The 25,569-nt window shown below is 47.2% G+C and overlaps 1 protein-coding gene across 1 annotated transcript in view; it reads left to right on the top strand.

Moving 5' to 3' along the window:
• ADCY9 (adenylate cyclase 9) overlaps window positions 1-21,706 on the top strand; it is a 124,602-nt gene extending 102,896 nt beyond the window's left edge. The window contains exons 6-11 of the mRNA XM_026520438.4: window positions 2,850-2,952; window positions 3,876-4,084; window positions 7,946-8,105; window positions 9,043-9,191; window positions 12,096-12,137; window positions 17,259-21,706. Coding sequence (XP_026376223.1) covers window positions 2,850-2,952; window positions 3,876-4,084; window positions 7,946-8,105; window positions 9,043-9,191; window positions 12,096-12,137; window positions 17,259-18,447 — 1,852 coding nt within the window. The 3' untranslated portion in view covers window positions 18,448-21,706. The remainder of the gene's footprint in view (window positions 1-2,849; window positions 2,953-3,875; window positions 4,085-7,945; window positions 8,106-9,042; window positions 9,192-12,095; window positions 12,138-17,258) is intronic.
• The last annotated feature ends 3,863 nt before the right edge of the window (window positions 21,707-25,569 follow it).

The following is a 25,569-nucleotide window of genomic DNA, read 5'->3' as shown; positions in this document are numbered from 1 at the left end:
TGTTCTAGCACAACAGGATATGCTAGACTTGTCTTATATCTTCCCTAACCCTAGTCAGGAATCAGCCATTTGTTCAAAGAGCCTTGGCTTCTTTTAGTGAAGAATGGTATTTGGAAATGTTCATTGTTAATGTCTGATTTAATGTCATTGTAGCCAAAGACATACTATATATATAATTTCAGTCCTTTTACGTTTATTGATACTTGTTTCATGGTCTCACTTGTGTCTCTCTTCATGAACATACCACATGCACTTGGAAAGAATGTAGTCTGCATTTGTAGAATGTTGTGATCCATAAACACAGTTAGGTCCAGGCAGTTGGCAGGATTAGATCATCTGTCTCTTCACTTTTGGTCTATTGCTCTATCAGTGTTAGGAGAGGAATTTAAAACTCTTTTACTGTAATTGTGGATTTGTCTGTGTTTCTTTTTAGTCCTGACAGTTTTTGTTTCAAGTATTTTCATGCTCTTTTTTTAGGTACATACACATTTATGAGTATTATAAATTCCTGGCGAATTGGTCCTTTTGTCATTTTGAAGTGTCCGTCTTTATCCCTGGTAATACTCTGTCCTAAAAACCATTTTATCTGATACTAATATAGTAACTCTAGCCTTCTTATTCTTACTCTTTGCCTGGTGTATCAGTTTCCATTTTAAAAAAATTTCAACCTGTGTCTTTATATTTGAAGTGTATCTCTTAGGAGTCTTGCTTTTTTAATCATTCTGAAAGTCTCTGCCATTTAATTCCACTTTAATATATTTACTGGCTTTTTAGCCATACCTCTTTGCATTATTTTTCATTTCATTTCATTTGGTGGTTGCTCCAGGACTTACAGATAGGTATCCTTGAATTTTTTTACATTGTATCATTTCAGTTTATTTTTTAAAGTTTATTTATTTATTTATGTAAGTAATCTCTGCACCCAACATGGGGCCTGAACTCACGACCCTGAGGTCCAGATTCACATGCTCTTCTGATCGAGCTGGCCAGGCGACCGTATATCATTTCACTTGAAATGTAGACATCCTGTAGCTATGTAGATGCGTTACTCTCTTCCCACGTCTTATGCTATAGTTTCTCGTGTGATATGTCTGCATACATTGTGACCCCGCCCTCTAATACAACCCTCTTGGTAATCTCAGATTGGTCTCCATTGATTGCTCTTCTGTTGAGTTGGATCATATTTTCCTGTTTCTTTGTGTGTTGTGTAAATTTGGCTTGTGTCATGCTTAGGAACTCTGGATTCTGTTATATTGCTCTGAAGAGTGTCAATATTTTGTTTGTTTGTTTTAGCATGCAGTTAACTTACTGAAACTCGGACAACAAACTTTGTCTCCCCTGGCACAGGTGGCTGCTACTGTTTTTTAAGCCTTAATTAGGCTGCTTGGAGTCTGCTGTGCACATGCAGATTTCAAGGGTCAGCCAGAGATTTGAGCAGAGCTCATATGATGAATTTGGGGATGCCCCTTCTCTGGTTTTTTTCTTTCTCTTGGATTTTCAACCTCATTTTCCAGCTGTGGGCACCCAAACATTATTTTCTGATTTTCCAAGCCAGCGAGACCGTGGCTTTTCCATCTCAGTTTTAGCCACCCTGCACATGGTGCTGACTAATGGCTGTCTTCAGGCAAAAAAGAAAAATGGTAAAACATGGGAAATTAAGCTGGTGCTGTTCTCTTCCTCCAGGTGTGACTCTCCTCAATTTCCCACCTGCTTTGGTCAGTCTCCGCTACATTCCAGGAGTCATTTTTATATCTTGTCCAGATTTTATTGTTGTTATCTGAGAGAGGATTGGCCCAAAAGGAGCTAATCTCCATTCCCAGAAAAGGAACTTGCCAATATTAATTTCAGAGGAGCAGCACGGTGTCTAGCTAAATGTGGCCATTGCACATCCTCCGTGCGGCTGCTGTGCTGGTTTTCCCTCCGTCCACAATTGCTGGGTAGAAGGGAAAATGGCTGTCCACATTCGGGGATGGAATTTTCTGTCTTCTGAGTCTGAGAGCATAGTTGAGGTATGGCACACTTGTCACAGAGAGAGAGTCCACTGGGCTGCAGGGACCCTGTGCGTCAGGCACATGTGAGGGACTTTATCTGTTTCATATGATGTAATTACGGAAGTTATTGTGTGAGGGAGAGAGACTATACTCCATGGCTATATTTGCCTTCTGAAATCATGTTAACACTCTCTTACATTTCCAGCAGTATAAAAAGGATATTACTATTTGCTTGCAACCGTAAAAGAATGAAAGTCACGTAAAGCAGGTTGGATGTCTCTGCTATTAAAATCGTTGAGTGTTGTTTTTCAGGTTTCACACGCAGTCTGCATATGTGACAATAGCACTCCAATTACTCTAACTATAAACAGTTTTGTGATAACAACCTGTCAGCTCTGATGGCAGTAATTACTGTCAGTACTCTGAATGACAGGACAGCCGGCTCTGAGTTAGGTTTTCATTGGAAGCCTTGGAATCACCCTGAGTCCTCTCGGTATGGGGATGTCTGGTCCTCCAGAGCGGTGGTTTCCTAGCACAGCAGAGCTGCCTCCTTCTTCCCCGGACACTGGAAGATGTTTCCAGAAGCAGGGTGCTCATGACGTGTACTATAATAACGGCAAACAGTCATGGTTTAGTGGAGAGGAAGCATAACGTGTGTTTTAAAAACACAAAGCACTTTTCAGATGTATGTTCTAAAGGAGGGGTCAAGCAGTATCTGTCATGTATTGACTCTCAGACACGGTAAATTTGTGACATGCTTCGGGAATGGTGTTTGGGGAGCTGACTGCAGTCTTCTGATAGCATAAAGTGCAATGGCTGTGTACCGTGTTGACCAACTGCATGTTTCGTTTCTCTTAGCCTGATGAAAGATTATTTTTTCAAGCCACCCATCAATCAGTTCAGCTTGAACTTCCTGGATCAGGAGCTAGAGCGATCCTATAGGACCAGCTACCAAGAAGAGGTGTGTTTCCCCTTCTTCTACTGAAGAAATTTGTTTTTTGCACTGGATAGTTCACGAGCAGCTTTGTGCTTTGGCATCCTTTCCCCCCCGCCCCTCGAGTGATAGGAAAATGAAGGCTAGTACTGATTTCCCATAATCCATAAGCCCCAGACTACATCTGCATGTGAATTTATCCACACGAGGAGAAAACCCCCAATCTTGCTGTGCTCCTTTGTCTGGCATCACTGGCATGTCATTTCTAGGCCCCTTTGCTCTGTGCTGGCATTGTCCTCATTTTCTCCCTCCTTCCCTATGACTCCCTAACATTACGTGCATGACTCTTTGTCACACAGCACCCTGACATTTCAGATCCTCTCCGTCTCCTATTAGGCTGTGAGCTCCCAGAGGGCGATGTTTCACGTCTGCCCCCAGCACCCACACATGAAGCCAGGCCCGGAGCAGGCTCTTGAGTGAAGGCACGAGCATCTCTTACTATCCGTTGACACGCCTATGCTTTCATCTGCTCTTGCTCCAATGCCTGCGTGTTACTTCTGTCATGAAGCCAGCTGTCACACATCCTGAACCTGGGACCCAGCCATTCACTGGAAGCTTCCAGAAAATGGCTTTTGTGCAACAGCCTTTACAGACCCAGAGTCCATAACCCAGCTTTCAGGCTTAGTATGTAATGTGTTTGTGAGAACTCACTGGTTTGTAATAGCTTGCTGTGTGACCTTGTGCAAGTTTCCTAACTGCTCTGTGCTTTAGTTTCCTCATTAAATGAGATAGGAGAGGTGCTCCACCGAAAGCACTTACCACCTGTACTGGGTCCAGGGTGGGCAAGTGGTCAACAAATGTTAGCAGTGTTTTCCATTGAAATCCTACTCCATGGCCACCTGTTGCAGCTTCTGCTTATGCCTCCCACCTCCCCTCCTACCCCTGAACAGGTTATAAAGAATTCTCCCGTGAAGACTTTTGCCAGTGCCACCTTCAGCTCCCTCCTGGATGTGTTTCTTTCGACGACAGTGTTTCTAATTCTCTCTATCACCTGCTTCCTGAAGTACGGGGCTGCCACCACGGCTCCCCCGCCTGCCGCCCTGGCAGTCTTCAGCGCCGCCCTGCTGCTGGAGATGCTGAGCCTTGTGGTCTCCATCAGGTAAAGGCCCACCTGCCCGGCTCTGCTCCAGCTTTTAGCCTTTAGCTCCCTCTGCTGGCTCAGCAGTTTATGGCTGCACAGTCTGGCGGCAGGGCCGCTGAGCCGCCTCCCGACGCCAGAGGCCTCTGCATTTAGGGTGACCCGTCCTCTTTCCTTCCCTCCCCTCAAGCTCCGCTGCTCAGCATCGTCCATCACAGACCCCAGCCCTCGGCACAGGTGGGCACCTTCTTTACCAGAGGGTCAGTGTCCCCTGCAGCCCCTCCACTGCCAGCCCATCCCTGGATCTCCCCACTCAGAGACTTAAAAAGGACACGTGGGAAGAGAAGGAATGAGAAAGGGAAGAGAAACAGAACAGAGCGTACAGGGAGCACATGATGGGCGGCCGCCTGCTGGTCAGCAGGTGCCTCTTCTAGATGTGCGAGTGAGACTTGAAACCCTTAGAAGGATTGTAGGTGTCAGTCTCCACAAGCTTGGGTCAGGCAGTGGTTTCTTAGATGTGACACGAAAAGCACGAGCAGCCAGAGAAAGAAGAGATAGGTTGGACCTCATCAAAATGTAAAGCTTCTCCGTTCCAGAGAGCAACAGTCACTTCTCAGGTCAGAGTGAGAAGGAGCCTGCCGGACGGGGGCATATATGCAGACCGCATCTGTGCTGAGGTCTGATACCTAGAATGTCAGCTTAGTAATGAAAATTTAGAAATGGACAGAAGGTCTGAATAGACAGCAGGGACCCCTCAGGGAAGGTAGGCCCTCAAGATCCACTCAGCCTGATGCCGGGGTTCAGCCCAGCACCTGGGGGAGCTCACAGCCACTCTGAGTACTTGCGACTAAGTGTGAATGCACAGGGTACTCCATTCACAAGCACACACCCCGCCCCCGTCTGCCTCCAGGGCACTGTGACCACCTCCTCTGTCCAGCCCTGTCCGTCTCAACAGGCAGTCCTGCGTGATTGCCCCCAGCAGCTGGAGGTGAAACAGAAAGGGGGAGAAGGGCCCTGACCTTGAGTTTCTGCCCCCCTTCCCCAATACCCCAGGACAGGAAACAACAGCCCTGGGTCTGCCCTGTGGCTTCTGAACACTAGTCGCCCCCTCCCCACACCCCTTTGACATATATGGGCTGGATTGCTCTCCCCCTTCCCCGTATTCACCCTCCCCTCATTCCCCCACCACTGCCCCTACCCCTGTGGTTTTTGTAGAGGGTCTTCTCTGCAAAAAGGCACAAGGGTCAAGTGTGAACACTTGACCCCTGTGCCTCCTTCAGGTTGAGATAACTGTGTCCTCACTGTCTACCCAAATTCTCCACCAAGACTGAGGTGCATGGTGCATAGCAAAGGACTCCTTGTAACACAGCCCTCCCTATTGGCCTGCCCCTCAAGTCTTGGCTCTACAACCCTTGCTAAGCTGCCTGGGACCCACTCGCAAATCAGCTCTGCTTCTGGGGAATCCAAACCAAGGCATCTTCAGGCCCCTAGTTTGTCTCTTCCTTTTTAAAATCAGCTTTATTGTGATATAATTCACATATGTAAGTGTTTAATTCACTCATGTAATTGTACAATTACATGATGTAATTCACTCATTAAGTGTACAATTTATTGATTCCTAGTTAACCTACAGAGTTGTGCAAACATCACCATATAATTTTAGAACATTTCTATCTCCCCAGAGAAAACCTGGCACCCATGTGCAGGGAGTCCCCTCACGCCTGCGCCCCCTTGCCTGGGGCAGGTTTCTGTCTGACACGGGCCTACAGCTAGGTGAGGCTCCGGCTCTCTTAGAGGCTAGCGTTGTCTCCGTACCTTTTTCAGAAGCCCTTTACACCGTTGTTCCCTGTTCCTTTGGACCCACTTCTACAGAATCTGGCCTAACCCCAGTTTGGAGACTGCAGAGGGCTATAGGCCACAGAGATGCCAGGCTGGCTGCCCCCCGTGTGTGCTGGGCCTGTCACACCCACATGCTCTGCTAGCGTCTTCCAGTGAGGTGGCCGCTGCTCCTGAGTGACCACTGGTGGGACTTTAAAAGTTCACTTTACCCAAATCATCAAAGCCTGGGAGGGGCTGGGGACATGACGGAGTTCCCTCTCACCTCTCCGAGGGTCAGCAGGAATCTCTGCTGCAGAATATATGGGCGCCCCGGCAAGGCTGCTTCTGCAGCTCTTCCAGGGGCCAGTCCCAGGCCTGGCACCTCCTCCAGAGGCTTTTGTGCATCTTGAATTGTAGCCCATCCCTTCACTCCCCTCACTTTGTGCCGAGCCCAGGCAGGCGTGAGAAGGTGGGTCTCATCCTCAGAGCTCTGCCGTCCTGGGGACCTTCATGGGGGCCTCCCAGTCCTGCCTTCTCCCTGTTGGAACTTGGCTTCTTCTGTCTCCTCATGGGGCTTATGTATTCTGCCTTTGAGCATATTTGTGGTTATTCTTGGAAATATTCCCAGGACTCCATTATCCGTTAAGTGTCAGGAGGCCAGAACCATCCAGGCCCTAGAAGAGTCAGACAGGGCCTGGCTCCACGTGGAAAATGGCTGAGATTTGAGGTTTCCTTGTGGCGATCACGCTTTTGTAGTAAGTGGTCGCTGCACTGCAGGTGTCCAGGACAGAAAGTGCAGGCCCCTGGGTGTGTGGCAAAGACACTTGAGGGGATCTTGTGCCGTTGAAGCTCAGCAGCGGCTTCTGGCACTTCCAGAGGTGAGGACAGCACGCCTGTCCCTTTCCCCCTCCCTGGGGAGGGTCTTTGTGCGTGGGTCTCCCTGCCCAGCTGAATCCTGGTGCCCCTTCTTCCATCTCCTGCTGCTGGCATCCAGGTACTGGCCCCTGCTGACCCCGGGGCCCCTCACTTAGCCAGACTGTTCTTCCTTTTGAACAGCGGTTCTCAGGACACGCACTTGCTCCCCCTTCTTTATGAAAATTATTTTGTGATGTCCACATCAGTACCCTGAAATACAGCCTACTTATACACACAATTTCAGAAGGAGTCGATGAAATGTTGTCACTCCAATACGAAGAAGAAAGAGCAAGGGAGCCATTTAAAAGAAAATGTGTAGTGTTTCCCCTCGTTTTTGCCAGGACACCGCTACCCGGGAAGTCATAACAAAGTCGTCAGCTGTGTCTTTATGTGCACAATCACACAAACGTGACAGCTCCAGGCACGGACCACTAGCGGTGTGCGGGCTTGGGGGCACACGCGCCAGGTTGCCACCTGTGACACGATATCTGAAATGCCGAATGAGCCTTGGTGAGGCCCCAAAGCAAAGGGCACTTCTCATAGTGGTTCATTCCTGGGAGATCAGCGTGTGTTGGCAGCACCGAGACACAGCGAGGCTCCAGGCTGAGGTCATTGTCAGCAGAGTTCTCTCCTCTGTGGGTGTCCAGGGGGCATGTGGCAGTCATGTGAGATGCAGGGCAGAGCCGCACTGTGTGTCTCAGTGCACCTCCCATCCCGGGCTCCTGTCCACTAGATGCCGTCTGCACCCCTCAGTCATTGTGGCAACCAGAAAGGCCCTGACAGAATCCCAGACACTTCCAAAGCGCCCCAGCAGCCTGTGACAACAAGTGGTGACCTCTCAGAGGGCCTGTTAACGTTTGCATGCCCCGTTCTTACAGCTACTTTGAGACCCGCAGAAGCTTATGATTGGCTTTGTGCGAACATGTGTTATTAGTATGCAGCAGATTACCTTAAAATAAGGTATGGTGAGCTGAGCAAGTCCAATTTATTTGCCGCCAACCCAAAGTGAGGGGATGGGGGGCTCCGCCTGCCCCCACGTGCACAGTAGCTGCATTGGTAAGAGTCGGTGGGTCTCCTGCCCTCATCTTCCCTGGCAGGCTGACCCGCCCACAGACACCCCATTTCTCCTTTCTCCCCTCCTCATCCCAGGATGGTGTTTTTCCTGGAGGATGTGATGGCCTGTACGAAGCGCCTGCTGGAGTGGATAGCCGGCTGGCTCCCGCGCCATTTCATTGGGGCCATCCTGGTGTCACTCCCTGCTCTTGCAGTCTATTCACATGTCACCTCTGAATTTGAGACAAACATACACGTAAGTAAAGGCCTAGTGACTTTGTTCCTGGGCTCTTCGGGACTCTCTCATTTTTTTTTTTAAATAAGCCTGATGACTTGGGATAGCAGTTTAAATATAGGCCTTTAAAGAGGTACAAACTCTTTGTCACCACCTTGAGCTTGTCTTAGAAGACTTGCCTGGGACAGAGGAGCAGGCAGGGAAGGTAGCACACAGCCTGTCTCGATGCTCGAGCCTGTCACTGACCACAGTCAGGGAGAGGGCTACGACGCTGCCCTGCCCAGCTCACACATGCCCTCTCCAGCCTCATCTGTTCACCGAGCTCCAAATCAGTTATTTTCCTATGCATTTTTCAAAGCCGCGTCTGTCCCACGTTTCCAGACAAGATACCTTGCTCATCTGTCAAACTGGCACAGCCAGGTGACTGGCCTCTGGGCTGGCTGCTGTCCATCAGGGAAGGAGCTTCTGAGTTAAACCCCACGAAGACTGAATTAATGCCCTGTGGAAAGTTCTATTTTTGGTGAAAGTGAGTGTAACATGAGCTGCCAGGCAGGCTGACTGCATTTGATACTTTAACAGCAAATTACATTTCTGCTGGCATGTAGCAGGATGCCTGAAGGAAGGCTTTGTAAAGGTAACCACTTACACGGTGGCGGTGTTGAGACGGGTGGCCTACCTTCCCTTTCCTCCAGAATGATGTGTGCAGTTTCCACACATCTGAAGGAGAGTCCTAGTGCCCATGTGAGCTCACAGCCTAAAGCTCTGGGTGATTAACCCAGCGGTTTAGGATCTGTCCCTGAAACTGCCAGATACTTCGCGATACCCGTGGTATTTTTATATCGAAAGAAAGATAAGTGAGTGAATCCTTTGATGTCCGTATGCTCAGCTGGAAGTGAGGCAAGGGGCCCACACGGCGAGGGCGGGATGGGTCACTAACCGCGCCGGCTCCTCGTTGCAGTTCACCGTGTTTATGGGCTCAGCCGTCCTGATCACCGTCGTGCACTACTGTAACTTCTGCCAGCTCAGCTCCTGGATGAGGTCCTCCTTAGCCACAGTCGTCGGGGCTGGGCCCCTGCTCCTGCTCTATGTCTCCCTGTGCCCTGACAGGTATGTCCACCAGTGCGCTCTGCGTCTGGCGCCCTCGCTGGCTGGGACACCTTTCCCACCCTCGCTTGTCTCTCACATCTGTGCCTATGCCCTCTCCCTCTGCTCTACCAGATACTGTCACAACATGACGTAGCTTCCAACATACACAATGTCAACAACTTAATGAAATGTCTGAAGACGAATATGCAAAAGAAAGAAAAAGAAAATCATTCCTCATGACATATACATGTATTTGCATATAGACATCCTTGGGTGACTCCCTGCCATAGTGCAGCAGACACATGCTTGCACTTACTTATGATGGCGAAGTAGGACCAGAAGCCATTTCTAAACGAGATCATCAAGGAAGTAAAGGAGTAGAGGTATAGGGAGACACAAGAATGCAAAGAGGAAGCTGGTTCTAACCTCATTTGAGTAAGGGGAATACACCCAGACAGCTTGCAGGTTGGTGAAGGAGAGGAAGGGAAGAGGTAAGGTGCTCTTGCAAGTGGCCTGGGCCTTATTTATAAATACCGACTCACTGTTGTGACACATGTGTCATGACATGAAATGGAGTAATGACCAGTCACTGGAAATACATCTTTTATCTTGAAGTCCTTCCACATATTGGAGAACACTTTCAGTCTCTGGTATTCAAATGGCCTTCAAAACCCTATCACTGGTAGGTGCCAAGGGATAGGATGGCATGGGGAAAGAAAGTGTCTGTGGGAAACAGGAGCCATTCTTACCGTCGTGCTACAAAAAATGAAAAATGAAAGTATATAGGAATGGCAATGATATGTGCTGTATTTAAAACATCCTATATTCATGAAATCCAGTAAGATCCCTGTCTTTCATGTGTCCTACTAATTGAATAATGTTTGATTCTTAGTTTGTTAAAAACAGATCTCAAGTTGATTGTTGCACATTTGCAACTGGTTTTGCAGCTATCAGCCTTTTTCAGCTAAATTCGTAGTTGGGAATACTGTGATACGGTGGAGAGCAAGAACGCTCACAGTGAGTGGTTCAGAAAGTTCACGATAATGTCTTAAAGCCATTAAGCTTCTGTTTCTGTAACAAACTTCTCCTAAATCTTGGCCTTTTTTTGTAACTGCTTATAAAAACACTTTACTATTAGCACATATTAAAAAACCGTTTCTTTATAATTCCCGTGGGTTTAGGCTAGCAAGATATTTCAGAGTTACACGGCATTCCTTCTTTGTGCCTTACATGACATCTAATATTCCTGGCTCCTCAAATTATTATGACAACTGGAAGGAGCCCCAACATTTCCAAAATGCCCCCTAGGAATGGCATTACTGTTGCTGAGAACCATTGCCTTAATAAGTTCAGAAGTAGAAAATGATCCAATTTGTTGCAATATCGAATACGAAACTGCCATAGTATATCTTTGGGTATTACCAAAGCAGCAGTCGGTAATGGACAAAGTAAGCATCCTTCTCCTCACTTAGACTTAATAAAATAATGACGACATGAAAGACACTCAAGTTTTCTGCAAATTAAGATCAAAAGGGAATTTTCAGCAGAACTGTCATTCAGCATTTGAAAGGAAACTTTAATGAATAGTTAAATTACTTTAAGCAGAACAAAGCGTACATTTCCCTTTCGAAGGTATGGCCATCTGGAATTAGGGTCATTATGAAGCTCTTTCCCAAGAGCATGGGATTCATCAATCTGCCTTTTAACCTTTTAAAAGAACCATCACAAATACCCTCTCAGCCACTCGCAGTACCAGTCAGTCACTGGTGCGGGGCTTTTCCACTTGGATCTGGAGGGACCAGAGTGATGAGGGACCAACTCCATCACCTTTGTCCAGAATTCAAAGAGCAGATCTTGGGCTGTAGCTGAACCTCCCCTTCACCTAGTACTTCTCCCTACTCGAAGAATCCCTTGAGCCCATCCACCCCACCATCACCGCAGAGCTTCACGGGGTAAGAAGAGTGGGGAGTGGTGATCACAAGCACAGACAGGCGCCCTGTGTAGGGGAGGGGACTTCTGAGAACCATGCCAGCCTCGCAGGGGGACACGGACATAAAAGAAGAGCTGCGCACATGTGGAGAGGGATGGTGTCACAGTCGCGCTTGGGCAGGGAGAGATGACATACAGCCTCAGAACAGTGTCTGTGCTGTAGCTCTTGCTTTCTTGCCTCCCCCGTGAAGTCCTCTAACACCCCCTATGATGATAAAAGCCACTCTGAGCCATCCCCTTGCCTCTGCTGCCCAGGGGAGCTGCTTGCAGAAGCTTTGTAAGGTCCCCCTTTGCAGTGAGCGGGACAGATGGATCTAGCAGACCAGGAAGTGTGTGGGCACGAGGCCGATTTACCAGCCTGGGGGGATGCTGGGTACAGCAGGACCCCAGAGGAAGCTGTGAGGGATGTGAAAAGGGTACCACACGTCACAGGTCCTGCCCCGACACCAAGAGAGAGTTCTTTATTGTGTGTGGTTTCCATGCCCCAGAATGGGGATTCAATTGCTTTGGGCACACCAGGAGCCAAGTGTGCCCTCTCAGGTCAGCCAGCGTCTCCAGCAGTTCCTTTCTAAATCAGTCCTTTGTCAGTGGGCATCGCTGTTTATCATGACTGGTTTCTGGCCTCGTGGCACCGCAGAGAGAAGTCCTCGCCTCACGCGAATGTCTTAAAGACTTCTTGTTTGGTTTTGCTCTTTGGCGATGGTGCCTCTATACCTGATGTGAAGGCCTGTTGGCTGCATCACTGTCTCTGCCTGCTGTGATTTTTAGTTAACTCACAATATCAAATTACAATAAAGCATTAACTATCCTTAGTTGTCTGACTTGATCTCCACATTTAAAAAAAGGGCAATTGTTTTTTTGAATTCTTCTCAGTTTTGCTTTATATAATGCCGTCTTTGCTTTTTATGATAATATTTTTCTGCATTTTAATTTCAGTTCCATAGTAATTTCACACCTTGATGCAGGACAGAATTTCAGGTAAGCTTCTAACATCATGCTTGTGTCTGAACAAACAAGGGTAACTGTCTGCGTACTGTTTCTTTCTCAGCTTCCCAAAAAGCAGTCGTATCTTGAATAAAAAGAATTGTATGTAATTCTTAAAAGAATAAGTGGGAAATACCCACTTGTTAAAATATCATATCATAGTTATAATATCTTACTGAGAACATACTAGATTGGCTTAATTTTATGTAAGAGTTCAGCATGTTAGAAAGGAAATTTCCCAAGTCTAAGAAAGTACTTATTTTAATTCCCTAAAATATTTTGAAATTACTAACTAGAAATTTGAAATAATAAATGCTAGACCCTTGCTTTACTGTAAACATCAAACTAAAATCTATATAAACTGAAGAGTCAGAAATAAACATTAAATTATATAAAACTACATAAAAATCTAGAAAAAATGGAATTAGTTTGCAGGCCCCTAGGACAGAGAGAACTTTCCAGCCTTACAAATAATAAATAGGACCACACACGCACAAAAAGAAAAGACTGATCAACACACTTATGGGGTGGGGGGAGTCAGCAGGCAGAGGAAAGTAGCTATGGGCCGTTTTATGAAGAGCTGATCAAGACCTGCGTAAATGACAAAAACCAAAAATTTCACAAGAGAAAATGTAGGGAGAAGCTAACTATGCTATTACTGAAGTCATTGCACATTTAAATAACTACAAAATCCTTTTGATCTTTTACGTTGTACCTTCAAGACTTTAGATTGTGAATACCCAGTACCGGCAAGGGCTGGCACATTTGTACCTGGTTGGGTGTTTATTTTGTTAAGCTACCAGGCGCTTATAACATACGGTTCATTTCTCACAACAACTTGACGCATTAGATGATTTTATCCCCATTTTCCAGATGAGGAAGCTGAAGTTCAGAGAAGTTAAGGAACCTGTCTATGGTCACACAGCTAGTCATTGGCAGTGTTTAAACCCTGGCCTCCCTCACTACCAGGCCATGCTCTTTCTGCCATGCCTCATTACTCCTCAGAATGGTGCATAGTTTTGAAAAGCAATTTGATGACCTACAAAAGTGTTCATAGCCTTTGACCTAATAATTCTGTTTTTACTTATCTACCGAGGGGATAATTAGGAGATATGATAAACGCCACCTGCCCAAAAATGTTGATCACAATGGCTGATAACATTGAAAATTCCTCAGCAACTTCAGTTGCCAATAAAAAGAAATGAATTAAATTGTGACCATGTGCTCAAATATTGCCACTGTTAAGATGCAGCCGTAAGAAAAACACCATGTGAACCCACATCTGTCCTGTGGCTATAGCCAGATATTTCATTATGTAGATGAAAAAAATGTAAGATACGTCATAGTTACGATCTGGTAATGAGTGATGAATGGTTTTTTTAATCCTGTTTCTACAATTAAAAAGTTAAATCTCTGTGGACATGTAGACACTGGGAAGGAGATTAAAAGTATGAAACAAAGGCAGAATGCAGAGTGTTTCTATGATGATCACAACTATAGTATTTAAAAATAAAACACTTAGCTTCTTTTTAAGTAAACTTTTTATTGATGAATATATACCGTGTGCACAGTAAAGTACCCAGATCATAAAAATATGGCTCAGTGAATTTTCCCAAGTGAGCACACCCCATTAACTGCCACTCGGACCAAAAAATAGAACATGACCAGGACCCCAGAATCACCCTTGTGTCCCAGCTTGGTGACTGCCCCAGCCTCGCATCTGTAGGCATAGATTTTAAATGGCACTGAAATACACCAAAATGTTAACAAATCCCACGTTAACCTGGTCAGGACCATGAGTGATCTTTGTTTTCTGTTTTTCTCTCTGTTTTGATCCCTCTTCTCCATGATAGTGAATTATACTGTATTTTACTCTTAACTTCCAATTATGACAATGTCCAACTATTAAGTCATAAATTGACTCTTGCATTTAATCCCATAAAATTCCTCTTTTTGGAACTGACCTTTGCTATTTGAATTTAGGAATAAGACCGCCGTCTTTGTTCCTTCTGTAGTTGTGTGAGAAATACAGGTTATCATTGGGAAGTGATTCTCTTATCTTCTTGCTCCAGATCTCTGTTGCATGGCAGCCCCTTGGGCACTAAGTGTAAATCTGTGTATTAGGACTCCCCTTTTAAACAAAGATGAAAACAAACATCACAGTCTGTTTCCCTTTCTCTCTCACACTGGCCTGTGTTCCACAATTCCCCTCCTCTGCCCAGAGGGTCTGGCCTGTGTCCCTCTCCAGAGTCAGGCCATGCCACAGCGAGAAAAGCAAGAGCAGCAGCCTGCTTGAGGAAAGCCAGACACATCACCCATTTCTGCCACAGGGCTACAAAGTCTGATTGGATCCTTAAGATGATGTTAAGCCTTGGTGATGTCTACTTATAAAGGGGGCTGTTCCTCAATGTCACCGCTTTGGAGAAACAAAGAATGGTCACCTCCTAACCCAACAAGGTGGGCTCACCCAAGAGAAGACTTATTGCCTCCTGTTGCACATTCTCTCCCTACTCTCAAGTGAGTTAGAAGGCTTGCAGGGCTGGACACACATCTGTTTCAGTCATCTTAAATAGTTAATTGTTTAGTACTTGAGATTCATGGTAGGTACTGCCACTTGATTAAATGACAGAAGAATAAATAAGTGTGCTGTGTCTTACCATAAAGGCATTTTTTGGTTCTTAGCTCACAGGGCCTGAGTCATGGAACTTATGGCAGGGGTCCCCAAGACCACCCGAGAACCAAGAATTCTCTAGGAGGATTCAGGACTCCACATATAGCCGTACTCATGGCTGTGATTTAGCAGCGAGAAAAAGTACATGAGATAGAGTCCAGAGGAAACCAGTTGCCAGCTCTCAAGAGTCCTGTCCCCATGGCATAGTCCGGGACACTCTGAATTCCTCCGGCAGCGAGCTTGGACAGTGCAGGTGAAATGTTGTCCATCAGGGGACCCCATCAGAGACTCAGTACCTAGGGTTTTTATTAGATGCTGGTCACATAGGCATCTCTGCTGGCAGGGAGCAAAATTCCAGACTCTCAGAAGGAAGGCACAGTGTAGGCACAGTGAGCCCCTCTTATCAAGGAGGGTGGGAACCTCCCCAAATCCAAGATCCTGATACCACCTTGGGCACTCTTGCCGGTAGGCCTTTCTATGGATGGCAGCCTCAGGCCTGCTATGTTAACTCCTTTCCGCACAGAATCTGAGGCCAATAGGGACTTAGCGATACTCTAGCCCCTCTTCAGTTTACATGTGAGGAAATCGAGACCTAGAAATCTTGACCAGGGTTCCAGAACTCTGCAGTGGTTTAGCTGGGACAGAGTCCTGGGATTCTAATTCCAAGGCCAGGGCTTTTGTGACTGTGTTTTGTAGGGAACCATTATGGCCAGACTGGTCAAGTTCATTATTTTTTGTAATGTCCTTAAGTCACAGGTAATAGTAAAACTTATTAAACACTCCAGTTACAGAATTGAGTTTTCAGTGCCATGGAGCTATGGAAACTGAGAGCCCATCCATTTTATATATAATTATGTAATGAGTCATCCCACTGCCACATAAAATCTAGAAGCCCATCAGGGCCCAGAATTTATGCTAACAGAGCAGTCACAGCTTTGTAAACAAACAGAAGAAAGAGAAGGAGGAAACACAATGCTCGTTAACAGTGACAGCCTCTGGATGGTCAATAACGGATGAATCTTTTCTTCTTTCTACGTTTCCCCCTAAATTTCTTCTGATGAGTATGTAGTATTTTTAAGTGGAAAAATTACCTCTAAAAAAGAAGCTTTCCAAGAGACTGTGTTTGCGCTAATCTTCAGTCACAGCTGTTGCTCGTCAGCACCATCCAACTACAGAACAGCCCCCCGCCCCGCAAGAGCAGGCTGTTCCTGGAGGGAACAGAAATGAGAAGGGCAACGTGGAAATGTCTAATGGAATCATAAATGTGCGGTAGTTGACGTGACTCAGCATTGCCAGCTCCAGTAGTTTATCCCACAGACAGACTCCTTTCTCTGCACGGGGACAGCATGGTGGGGTTCCCTGGGGAAAAGGGATGGGCACGGCCCAAATGCCCAGGGTTGGAACCTGATTGTTATAGTATGTATTAGGATTTCTTGCAACCACAAGAAAACCTCTCATAGGAAGGACACTCATTTTATACCATTGTTTATGCTATTTGAGTTTCTCACAAGGCGCTACTCTTAAAAGTATACATATTGGGGCGCCTGGGTGGCTCACTCCGTTAAGCATCCAACTCTTGATCTCAGCTCAGGTCTTGATCTCAGGGTCGTGAATTCAAGCCCCATGTGGGGCTCCTCGATGGGCATGGAGTCCACTTAAAAAAAAAAAGTATACCTATTATTTGTAAAAATGTTAACGTTGTCTTAAACGACTTTGACAAAACAGAACTAACCCAGTAGGGGGTAGTGATACATTGGCAGACTTTTATGCAAGTAAGCAATAGTGAACTTACACTAATTCTTTGTGAAATTACGTATCTACCAGAACTAAAGTTGGATTAGAAATCTAAAATGTGAGCATGTCAGGGAATGTTCAATTTCTTGCGTATGATGATGGTAGTGTGGTTACAAAGGCAGATGTCCTTATTCTTAGGAGATAGGGACTGAAATACTCAGGATCGAAGTGTCATGAGGTCTGCCCCTTACCTTCATAATGTTGAGCGGGAAAGCTGTGTGTGCGCGCATGTGTGTTGACAGAGGGAAAAAACAAAGCAGCAAAATGGCAGCAATTGTTGAGTCCAGGAGAAGGGCATACAATTGTATTACTAGTCTCTTAACTTTCCTATCAAAATAGAAAGTTGGTGGAAATGAAAAGATTTTTAAAATCAAGGAGCTAAAGACTCCTGGAAAACAAAGCAGTCGCCAAGTAGTTACTCAGAAATCAGTGACAAAAATCAGTCTTTATCTCGGCACCCCTTCAGCCAGCCAGCTAACAGGCTCGGGTGGCTTCGCGGCTGTAGGTCGTTGACACGTTGAAGTCCACAGAACCTGGTGCGGAGTGCTAGTTAGCTGGGCTCTTTCAGAACTGCACGTCCTAAGCAGCAACCTCTGCCTTAAAAGATGCACTTAAGAAGGTATGCCCTTTCTCTTCTCTTTACTCTCCAGTTCCGAGGGGAATCCGTGCAATAGTTCCTTGCCACGTGATGGCGGAACGGCCAGCCTGATTGGCCAGGAGGTGATTCTTGTCTTCTTTCTCCTGCTCCTGTTGGTCTGGTTCCTGAATCGAGAATTCGAGGTCAGCTACCGCCTGCACTACCATGGGGACGTGGAGGCGGACCTTCACCGCACCAAGATCCAGAGCATGAGGGACCAAGCTGACTGGCTGCTGAGAAACATCATCCCCTACCACGTGGCCGAGCAGCTGAAGGTCTCACAGACCTACTCCAAGAACCACGACAGCGGAGGCGTCATCTTCGCCAGCATCGTCAACTTCAGTGAGTTCTACGAGGAGAACTACGAGGGGGGCAAGGAGTGCTACCGGGTCCTCAACGAGCTCATCGGGGACTTCGACGAGCTCCTGAGCAGGCCGGGCTACAGCAGCATCGAGAAGATCAAGACCATTGGGGCCACGTACATGGCTGCATCGGGTCTGAACGGCGCCCAGTGCCAGGACGGCAGCCACCCGCAGGAGCACCTGCAGGTCCTGTTTGAGTTCGCCAAGGAGATGATGCGTGTGGTGGACGACTTCAACAGCAACATGCTGTGGTTCAACTTTAAGCTCAGGGTCGGCTTCAACCATGGGCCGCTCACAGCGGGGGTCATCGGCACCACCAAGCTGCTGTATGACATCTGGGGCGACACTGTCAACATCGCCAGCAGGATGGACAGCACAGGGGTGGAGTGCCGCATCCAAGTGAGCGAGGAGAGCTACCGCGTCCTGAGCAAGATGGGCTACGACTTCGACTACCGGGGGACAGTGAACGTGAAGGGCAAGGGCCAGATGAAGACCTACCTGTACCCAAAGTGCATGGACAGCGGGGCCGTGCCACAGCACCAGCTGTCCATCTCCCCGGACATCCGAGTCCAGGTGGACGGCAGCATTGGGCGGTCTCCCACGGATGAGATCGCCAACCTGGTGCCTTCTGTACAGAATGCAGACAAGATGTCTCTGGGTTCCGAAAACAACGTTCAGGCCAAGGACATTCACCTGTCCTCTAAGAGGCCGTGGAAAGAGCCCTTCAAAGCCGAAGAAAGGTGTCGATTTGGCAAAGCCATAGAGAAAAGTGACTGTGAAGAAGCTGGCATGGAGGAAGCCAGCGAGCTCACCAGGCTCAATGTTTCCAAGAGCGTGTGACGCAGCGCCCGTCGCTGCCACGGTGCTCTGCTCCTTGAAACACAATCGTGTGTGTACTAGCCTGTCGTGCATCCCAAGCGCCACAGCCTCCGTCGCCGGACATGGCACCACGTGGTCCTTGCCCTGACGTCTGTGTGAGCCACACACATCCGTCTCTTTGCTTTTTCTCCCCCGGAGCCCTGTCCCCTGGGTGTGACCGTCAGCAGCATGGAGAACAAGTGCCTTCAGGGGCTGGCCGTGGCCTCGCGTCTGGGGACAGAGGCTGCCCGTGGAGATCGCGGCATTGGGTGTTGCTGGACTTTTTAAACAAAAGCTGTGGTTAAGATATCATTTTTATTGCTTTTTCTCACAGGACACTTTGGGTTTTTGTTTTGTTTTTGTTTTGTTTTTGCTAGTACAATGTTTTTGCGGGGTTTTTTTCTGTATACATACTAGTGTTCTCCAGTGACCTGACCTTTCTATGTAAACATGTACACGCACACACACTTTCATTTATGAATCTGAGATCAAGTGCCAGTAACTCACTGTGAGGGGAGGTGGGGGGGCGTGGGCTGCGAGCAGCTGCCAGCCAGGACAGCCCGCGCCCTCCCAACCTGCGCCTTCCAGAGCACCCGGGCCCTTAGGGGCTGTGGGGGCACCGCTCCCCGGCCGCGGGGCATTAGGGCTTCCTCCCTGTGCAGGCCAAGCTTGCAGATGCTGACCAGTAGCAGAGCTTCTGAACCCAGGCCTCAGGTATTTAAAAGCTGTGTTTCATCCTGCCCCGGACACCGAGGGGTCTTCCAGCTGGGAGTGAAGGGATTTGTCTTGGAAGCTGAATCCTCTGAGAGGGAAACTCAAAATAAATGTCTGAGGGTTGCATTTATTTATTTATTTATTTATCAGGAAATGTGTGTTTCGGGGAGGGGCAGCCAGGTCATTCTGGCGAAGGGACATAGGCTGGGTTGGGGGGAGGGGGTCTACAGGGGGCACAGCAGAAGGAAGAGAAGATGTCCATTAGTGCTTCGGCTGCTCTGGGCCACCTCCTCATGCAGGAGCTGAGCAAGACCCGATCACCCGGCTAGTGTGCCCTGGGGCGGAGATGCCCTCAGCCATGGTTTTAAAACCTAATGGGCACTGCCGCTTCTGTCCCGTGGGCTGCAGATCTGTGCCGTCTGGGCCTACCCGCTGCAAGGGTCGAGTCAGAGTCCTGCCCCGCGTGAGGGGGCCTACCCGCTGCAAGGGTCGAGTCAGAGTCCTGCCCCGCGTGAGTGCCAGCAGCTTGGCCTGCACACGTCCGAGAAGTTTCTCACCCTTTCCCGTTCTTGGCTTGTGCAGGGCCTGTGTGTGGCAGGCTTGAACCTGGTGCGTCCCAGCCCTCTTTAGATGGAGTCCTCACGCTGTGTGTAGAGACAGAATCATCCGCATGCATACGAGGTGTTGAGCCAGGGCAAGTAGAGAAAACCTAAGGAAAATCACTTCTGGGTCCTTTATTGCTGATCGTGCCTGCGATGACGTTTTGCGGTGTTGAGTCCAGAGCATATGTAGAGTTGAACTCAGGCTCATGTTGCCCTGTCATTGGCATAGTTACTTGCAAGGTGACTGGCGGATGGTTCACAGGATAGTTGGAGGACTAGCTCCTTCTCTGTTTAAGGTCTTCACCTTAACCATGTGCATTTTCTTTTCGCTGCTATATCTCTGTATAACTGTCACATCTACATCAAGTCCCATTATCAATCCCCCCCTCAATTCATCTAGAATCTGCCATTTCTGGCTTCAGGAAATACCGATTCTGATGGGCCAGCTCCCCAGGGGGTCATGCGTGGGATGGCCTCCCATTGATGCAGCCATAGCCAGGATCTTGACGTCCCAGGGAGTCAAGAGCATTCTCAGTAACTAAGATCTTCCTTCAGGTTTTACTGTCAGTTTGTTGGTCTTCCAATGCTAGAGGAAGGGTGGCGTGACAATACCTCTTGCTTCTAAAGAATGTATTCTTACAAGATACTGCAGAATTTTTATTTTTATTTTTACTTTAAAACACTACCCAACACTGTCCTTGTCCATAGGGACTGTGGGCATGTTAGGGGCTCCTCCCATCAGTGTTAAGGCATGTATTTGAGTGTGGTCCTCTCCTTTTGCCTTCTGTCCTCAGGCTCTGTAGCTCTGGCAGCAGCTAAGGGGCTGGGCGGTTGCCGACGAGTCGCCTGTGTCTCTGCTGTTCCGCTCAGAACATGTCCTACAAGGTTCATCTCTGCACATGCTTCCCCCCCAGCACATTCTCTTTTCCCTTCCCCTCCTGCAAAGATGTTTGTGATTCCTGACCCTGGAAAGCCGTGGACCACAGGGAGAGGGTCTTAATGTCTGGTGAGCTGGTCCAGCAGCGTGCACACTGGAGCCTTTGATGGTTGGCTCACCCAGAGTTTCAAATTGTCTTTAAAAAAAAAAATCACCCTGAGCCTTCCTTAATCACCAGTACAGATGTTCTCTCTGGGCCACTAGGCGACTTGGGTCCTTCCCAGTTCCCTGCCCTGAAGCATACCTCAGCCCAGGACCACAGAGTCTCTGGAACGGAGACGCCGTGCATCCACCCCTGCTGGCGTTGAACAGAGAGTCACTGAGGACAGGTCCCTAAGCGGCGGTTCAAGTGCTACCAACACGACGGATGTGCTCTTCGCAGAGGCAATACCTCTTCCAAACTTAGGTCAGGAAGCAATACTTCAGAATTGAATGTGTGTAAATAGTCGCTTTGAGTTGCAATTGCTGTTTTCTTCTTGGCCCCAAGTCAGATCGAATTATACACCATATATATACACATATATGTATATGTATATATATATAAACAAGCACACATGATTTTATCCAGTGCCAACAAAGGTAGAGCATCAGTTATGAAGCCCTTAAGTAGCTTGAAGAGTCACACCGATTATGCAACACCTGCACGCGACTCCATTGACACTGACTCCGCTCTTGGAGGCAGCACCTGCACATTTGCACACGACACCGAGAGCCAGAGGGCCGCGTGCTTCCCACTACGTGGACTATAATAATGTGTAGTTTCCAAAGATCTGTCTGCGTTTGCATTTCTAGATTTTTGAGGTAAACGTTTTTTGGCTGGTTGTTTCAGAAAATCACATCATGCCTAGAACCTGAAATTAAATTAACAAGAACCAACTGTTTGCATTTTCCATCTTTCCTTCACTCTGCTCTTTTTAAATTGTTAATTCTAATTATTTCAGAATGCATCCACTCAAGAAATGGATATTAAAATGTTCTAAAATCTAAATATTTGATGCCTGGTATTTCCTCATTGAAAAGATCAGTAGCACTTCAGAAATTAGGGCACTCTTTATTCCCTGCGTTTTGTGGCTGAAATAAGAAGATTTGCTTTTCTTTCACATCATGACTTTGAAAACAAGACAACTAAACAAACAAACAAACAAACAAACCCAACAACAAAACAGCCCTGTTTATGTATGTGGTTTCTTTCTTTTTGTTTAATGGAGATATTTGCTACAGTTACCTTAGGTTGAAAAATACTCTATTTTTATATGGAACTTTAAAAAAAAATAAAAAGCAGGTGGCAGGACATGTTTTGCTTGCAACGATATCCCTATTTTATTAGGCCTTCTAAATCATTTTTCCCCGCAAGATCTTAGGAGAAGGAATTGACCGAGAAAATGAAGTAGATTTTCTGAAAAGATGCACCCACATAGCCTGTCCTCGCAGAGTTCCTGGGGGTGTTCACATTGGGAGAAGTCACAAACCTATCTCAGAACCCATTTAAAGTCACAGAGCCTCTTCCCAGAAACACATACATGCCCTTTGTACATATCCCTGGGGTTCACAACACCTCCAGATCTGAAGCAAAACTATGGATCTCTTGGGGTGTAGAGCCTTTTCCCTTACGACGTTCTTCCTGGTGACTGCAGTATTAATCGGCAACCTCAGAGCACAGGATCCTCTTGTAGACTCAGCAGAGGGAGGTGAAGATGTGGTCCCCTAGTCCTTGTTCATCACCTCACAAGCTGCTAGGTGGTTCTCTGCTGGAACCTGGTGCCTATGAGGGCGTTGCTCGTTGCTGCGGGCGTCTTTCCCTCCTGAGAACTAGGAACCTTTCTGGAGCCCAAGGAGTCGTGGTCTGTGCTGCACTGGAGGTCATGTGAGAATGTGGGTCTTTTTACTAGAAAGGGTACCCTGGGGACTTTTGAGGACTTGGCAGTCCCAAAAGACAGCCCCTAATTTTTGCAGTAAGCCTCAGAACTTAGCCTTTGTGGTTTCTCTCTTGCGTGTGGTTGCTTTTCTCTGTGTGGGGAATCTCCCTGTGGCCACCTGGAATAGATCCCGTGTGCCAGGAAAAGGGAACTAACTGGGGAAGAGATAAGTAAGAGGAAGTGATTAAGAAAAGTACACACTTGTACACCCTATACGTGTAAATTAAAAATCTCCCCAAGTGTCTATTTTTATACAGTTCCTACGTGAACATTGTCTTTTTTTAATTACGTGACTCTTAAGAGTTATCACTATATATTAGAGTAACGTAAGTTTGGGGAATTCTCCCTGTTCCCGTTGGGCCCAGACGCCGGAAGGAAAAGCAAATTAAGCGGATGTGTATCAGGAGCCGAGGCCCTCCTGAAATGTCGGTCATCGAAAGCAGTGATCTTAACCTTTCTTGGCTCACAGAGTCTTTGATGATTTGATGACAATTGTGGCTCTTTTCTCCAGAAACACACACACACACACACACACAGACACACACACAAACCCTCTTAATGTTGCATATAATTTCAGGAGTCCCCAGATTCAAATAAAGTACCCCCGATCTACAACAACTAAGGAATGATAATTTTTTATTATAACTACCTGCAGGTGAGGCTTCCAAGCATTTGTGGACTCCACTGGAAATTCGGTTCACCATGTTAATGCTACTTTGTTTGCATATGCATTCCCAAGCAAATGATATTTTTGTGTTTTATGCTTGAATTCTCTAAGTGTATTCAAGGAGCCACATGAAGGACTTTACAGTTTCACAAAGTTAGTCAAATTCTTCCCAACAGATAAGGAGCACTCAGCCAGTATTTACTGAGTATCTACGATGTGCCAAATAATGCCAAACCTCCCTTTATTTGGCTGTTAAAGTTGCCACGAGGCTCGAGAATATTTGAGCAACAGCCGTGATTAGAGACACTGGTTTTCCTGTTGTTTTCCCGCTGCGAATTCTTCAGTAGACAGAAGGGCAGTTCCAGGTGTCTGGGTTGGCACAGTGACATCCTCTCCTTACTGACATTTTTAAACAGCGGCTTCTTGGTGTCATCTGCAAACAAAGAGATGATTTTTGTATTCATGGTCTTGAGGAGTATTCAGTTTTTGAAGAAAGAGCAAAACAGAGAAAACACCTGTACCCGTATTGTGTTGGGTAGAGTGGCCACGCCATGTACAACCCCATGAAATCCTCTGTTTATTTTTAAAACCATCCTCTCCAGACGGCAGTTGGGGCCCCAGCATGAGGGTCTCAGAACGAGGCATTGGCTTGGGCTGATTTGGCTGCTGGGAGCCTTTCTGGAATAGCACCACCCAGTAAAGCATCTCCCTGCCCTCCCCAAAAGAAGCGCCGGTGGCCGAGGGGTGGGGGGATGAGAGGTCTCTGCTTGTCCCGTCCCTGCCCTGGGCCCTGTTACCAGGCAAGGTAGCGGCTTCTGGCAGGTGGTAATCTGAACAAATTGCTCTCTCTCGTCTTCCTCTGACTTTCTTGCTCTTCTCAGCAAACAAAATTCTTGCTGCATAGGTTGGAAGGGCAGTGAATGGTGTCAGAAAGGAGGAATTGTTTGGATTTGTCCACATAATCCCGGGAAAGGAAGCAGACTGGGAAAGGGAAGTGCTGCACGCCTGCACACTCGTGGGACTCCCTGGTGACCCCCTTGTGCCCACGGCAAACCTCACAGTGCACTGCGCCCTTCCTTGGGAAGATCTCTGTTCACGTTCTCCCTGGCTTCCAGCCTCCCGGGTCTCCGGCACTGGCCTCTTTGGGAGTCCTCCCACCGAGGACCACCAGCCCCACCTCACGGACAGCCGTGCCTCTCCAAGGACACAGGTGCCTCCACTCTCCCTGCTCCACACCCCCTTCCACCGCTCTCTTTGACCTCCCAAGTAGGTTTCAGTTCCATGCCATATGCCATTCTCACTGTCCAACTTCAGGAATACAGATAAACCTACAGCACAGTGAGCTACCATTTTATTGATTTAAAGAAAATAACCCTTTGGCCGCAACATTCACTTCTCACCTATGTGGGTAGGCAGCGGTGTTTTATCTATACAACAGATTGCAGAGCTAAGCGTAGCTGAGAGGCTTGCCCTGGTCCTGCCGGTTGCTGCCCACAGCTCCTGGCTACGGAGCCGGAACCCGGAGCATACTGCCAAGTGCACATGACTGCCTGTCGTGGCCTCCCCCTTCTTGCCAGGAAAGAACAAAGAATCCAGGTGGTGGAGTGGGTCATCGTGCAATTAAATGGTGAAATTAGACAGTAGGTCCCCAAGTGCCCAACAAGGTAAAACACACCTGCCCTTCTCTCCCTCTCCCCTTCTTTGTGTAAGAGTGGCTAGTTGAATTAAACATGGAGCATTTAAGTTATTACCTAGTGTGTGCTTAGAATGGAGACGTTTTAAAATTATTCCAGTGTCCATATGGACTTGTGTCCATGTGCTAACCAAGAGTGCCAGGGGAATGCAAAGTTCGCAACTCGTCAGTGCCTTCAGAAAGATCTGTGGAAAGCACAGGTCATGTTGAGTCCTGTCCTTCCTGCGAATGGAACAGAAACAGATCGCGTACCTTTAACACAATATCAGGTTCCCTCCCCAACTGTTGATTACACAATAAATTCTTTATTATGTATAATGTTAGGTCATTTTAAAAACACCTTTACCATATATCTGTACGTCTCTAGTATTTCAGGGAAGTATTAGAGGGAAAGGAAAATATAACTTGGCTGTTTAACTTGAAAATATCATAGAATGTAATTTGCAGTTTCCACCAGTTTGGGGCTCTTGGGTAAAAAAAAAAAAAGGACTTTGTTGACTATTCACAAAGGACTGAGGAAGCCAGTAGTTTAATTTTTAGCAGCAAGTCTTATTCTATGGTGGGTTGGTGGAAGT

Source organism: Ursus arctos, unplaced genomic scaffold (assembly GCF_023065955.2).
Source record: "Ursus arctos isolate Adak ecotype North America unplaced genomic scaffold, UrsArc2.0 scaffold_2, whole genome shotgun sequence".
In the NCBI taxonomy this organism is placed as follows: Eukaryota; Metazoa; Chordata; class Mammalia; order Carnivora; family Ursidae; genus Ursus; species Ursus arctos.
Note: the sequence above shows the minus strand (reverse complement) of the source record. Positions and strands in the feature narration are given on the sequence as shown.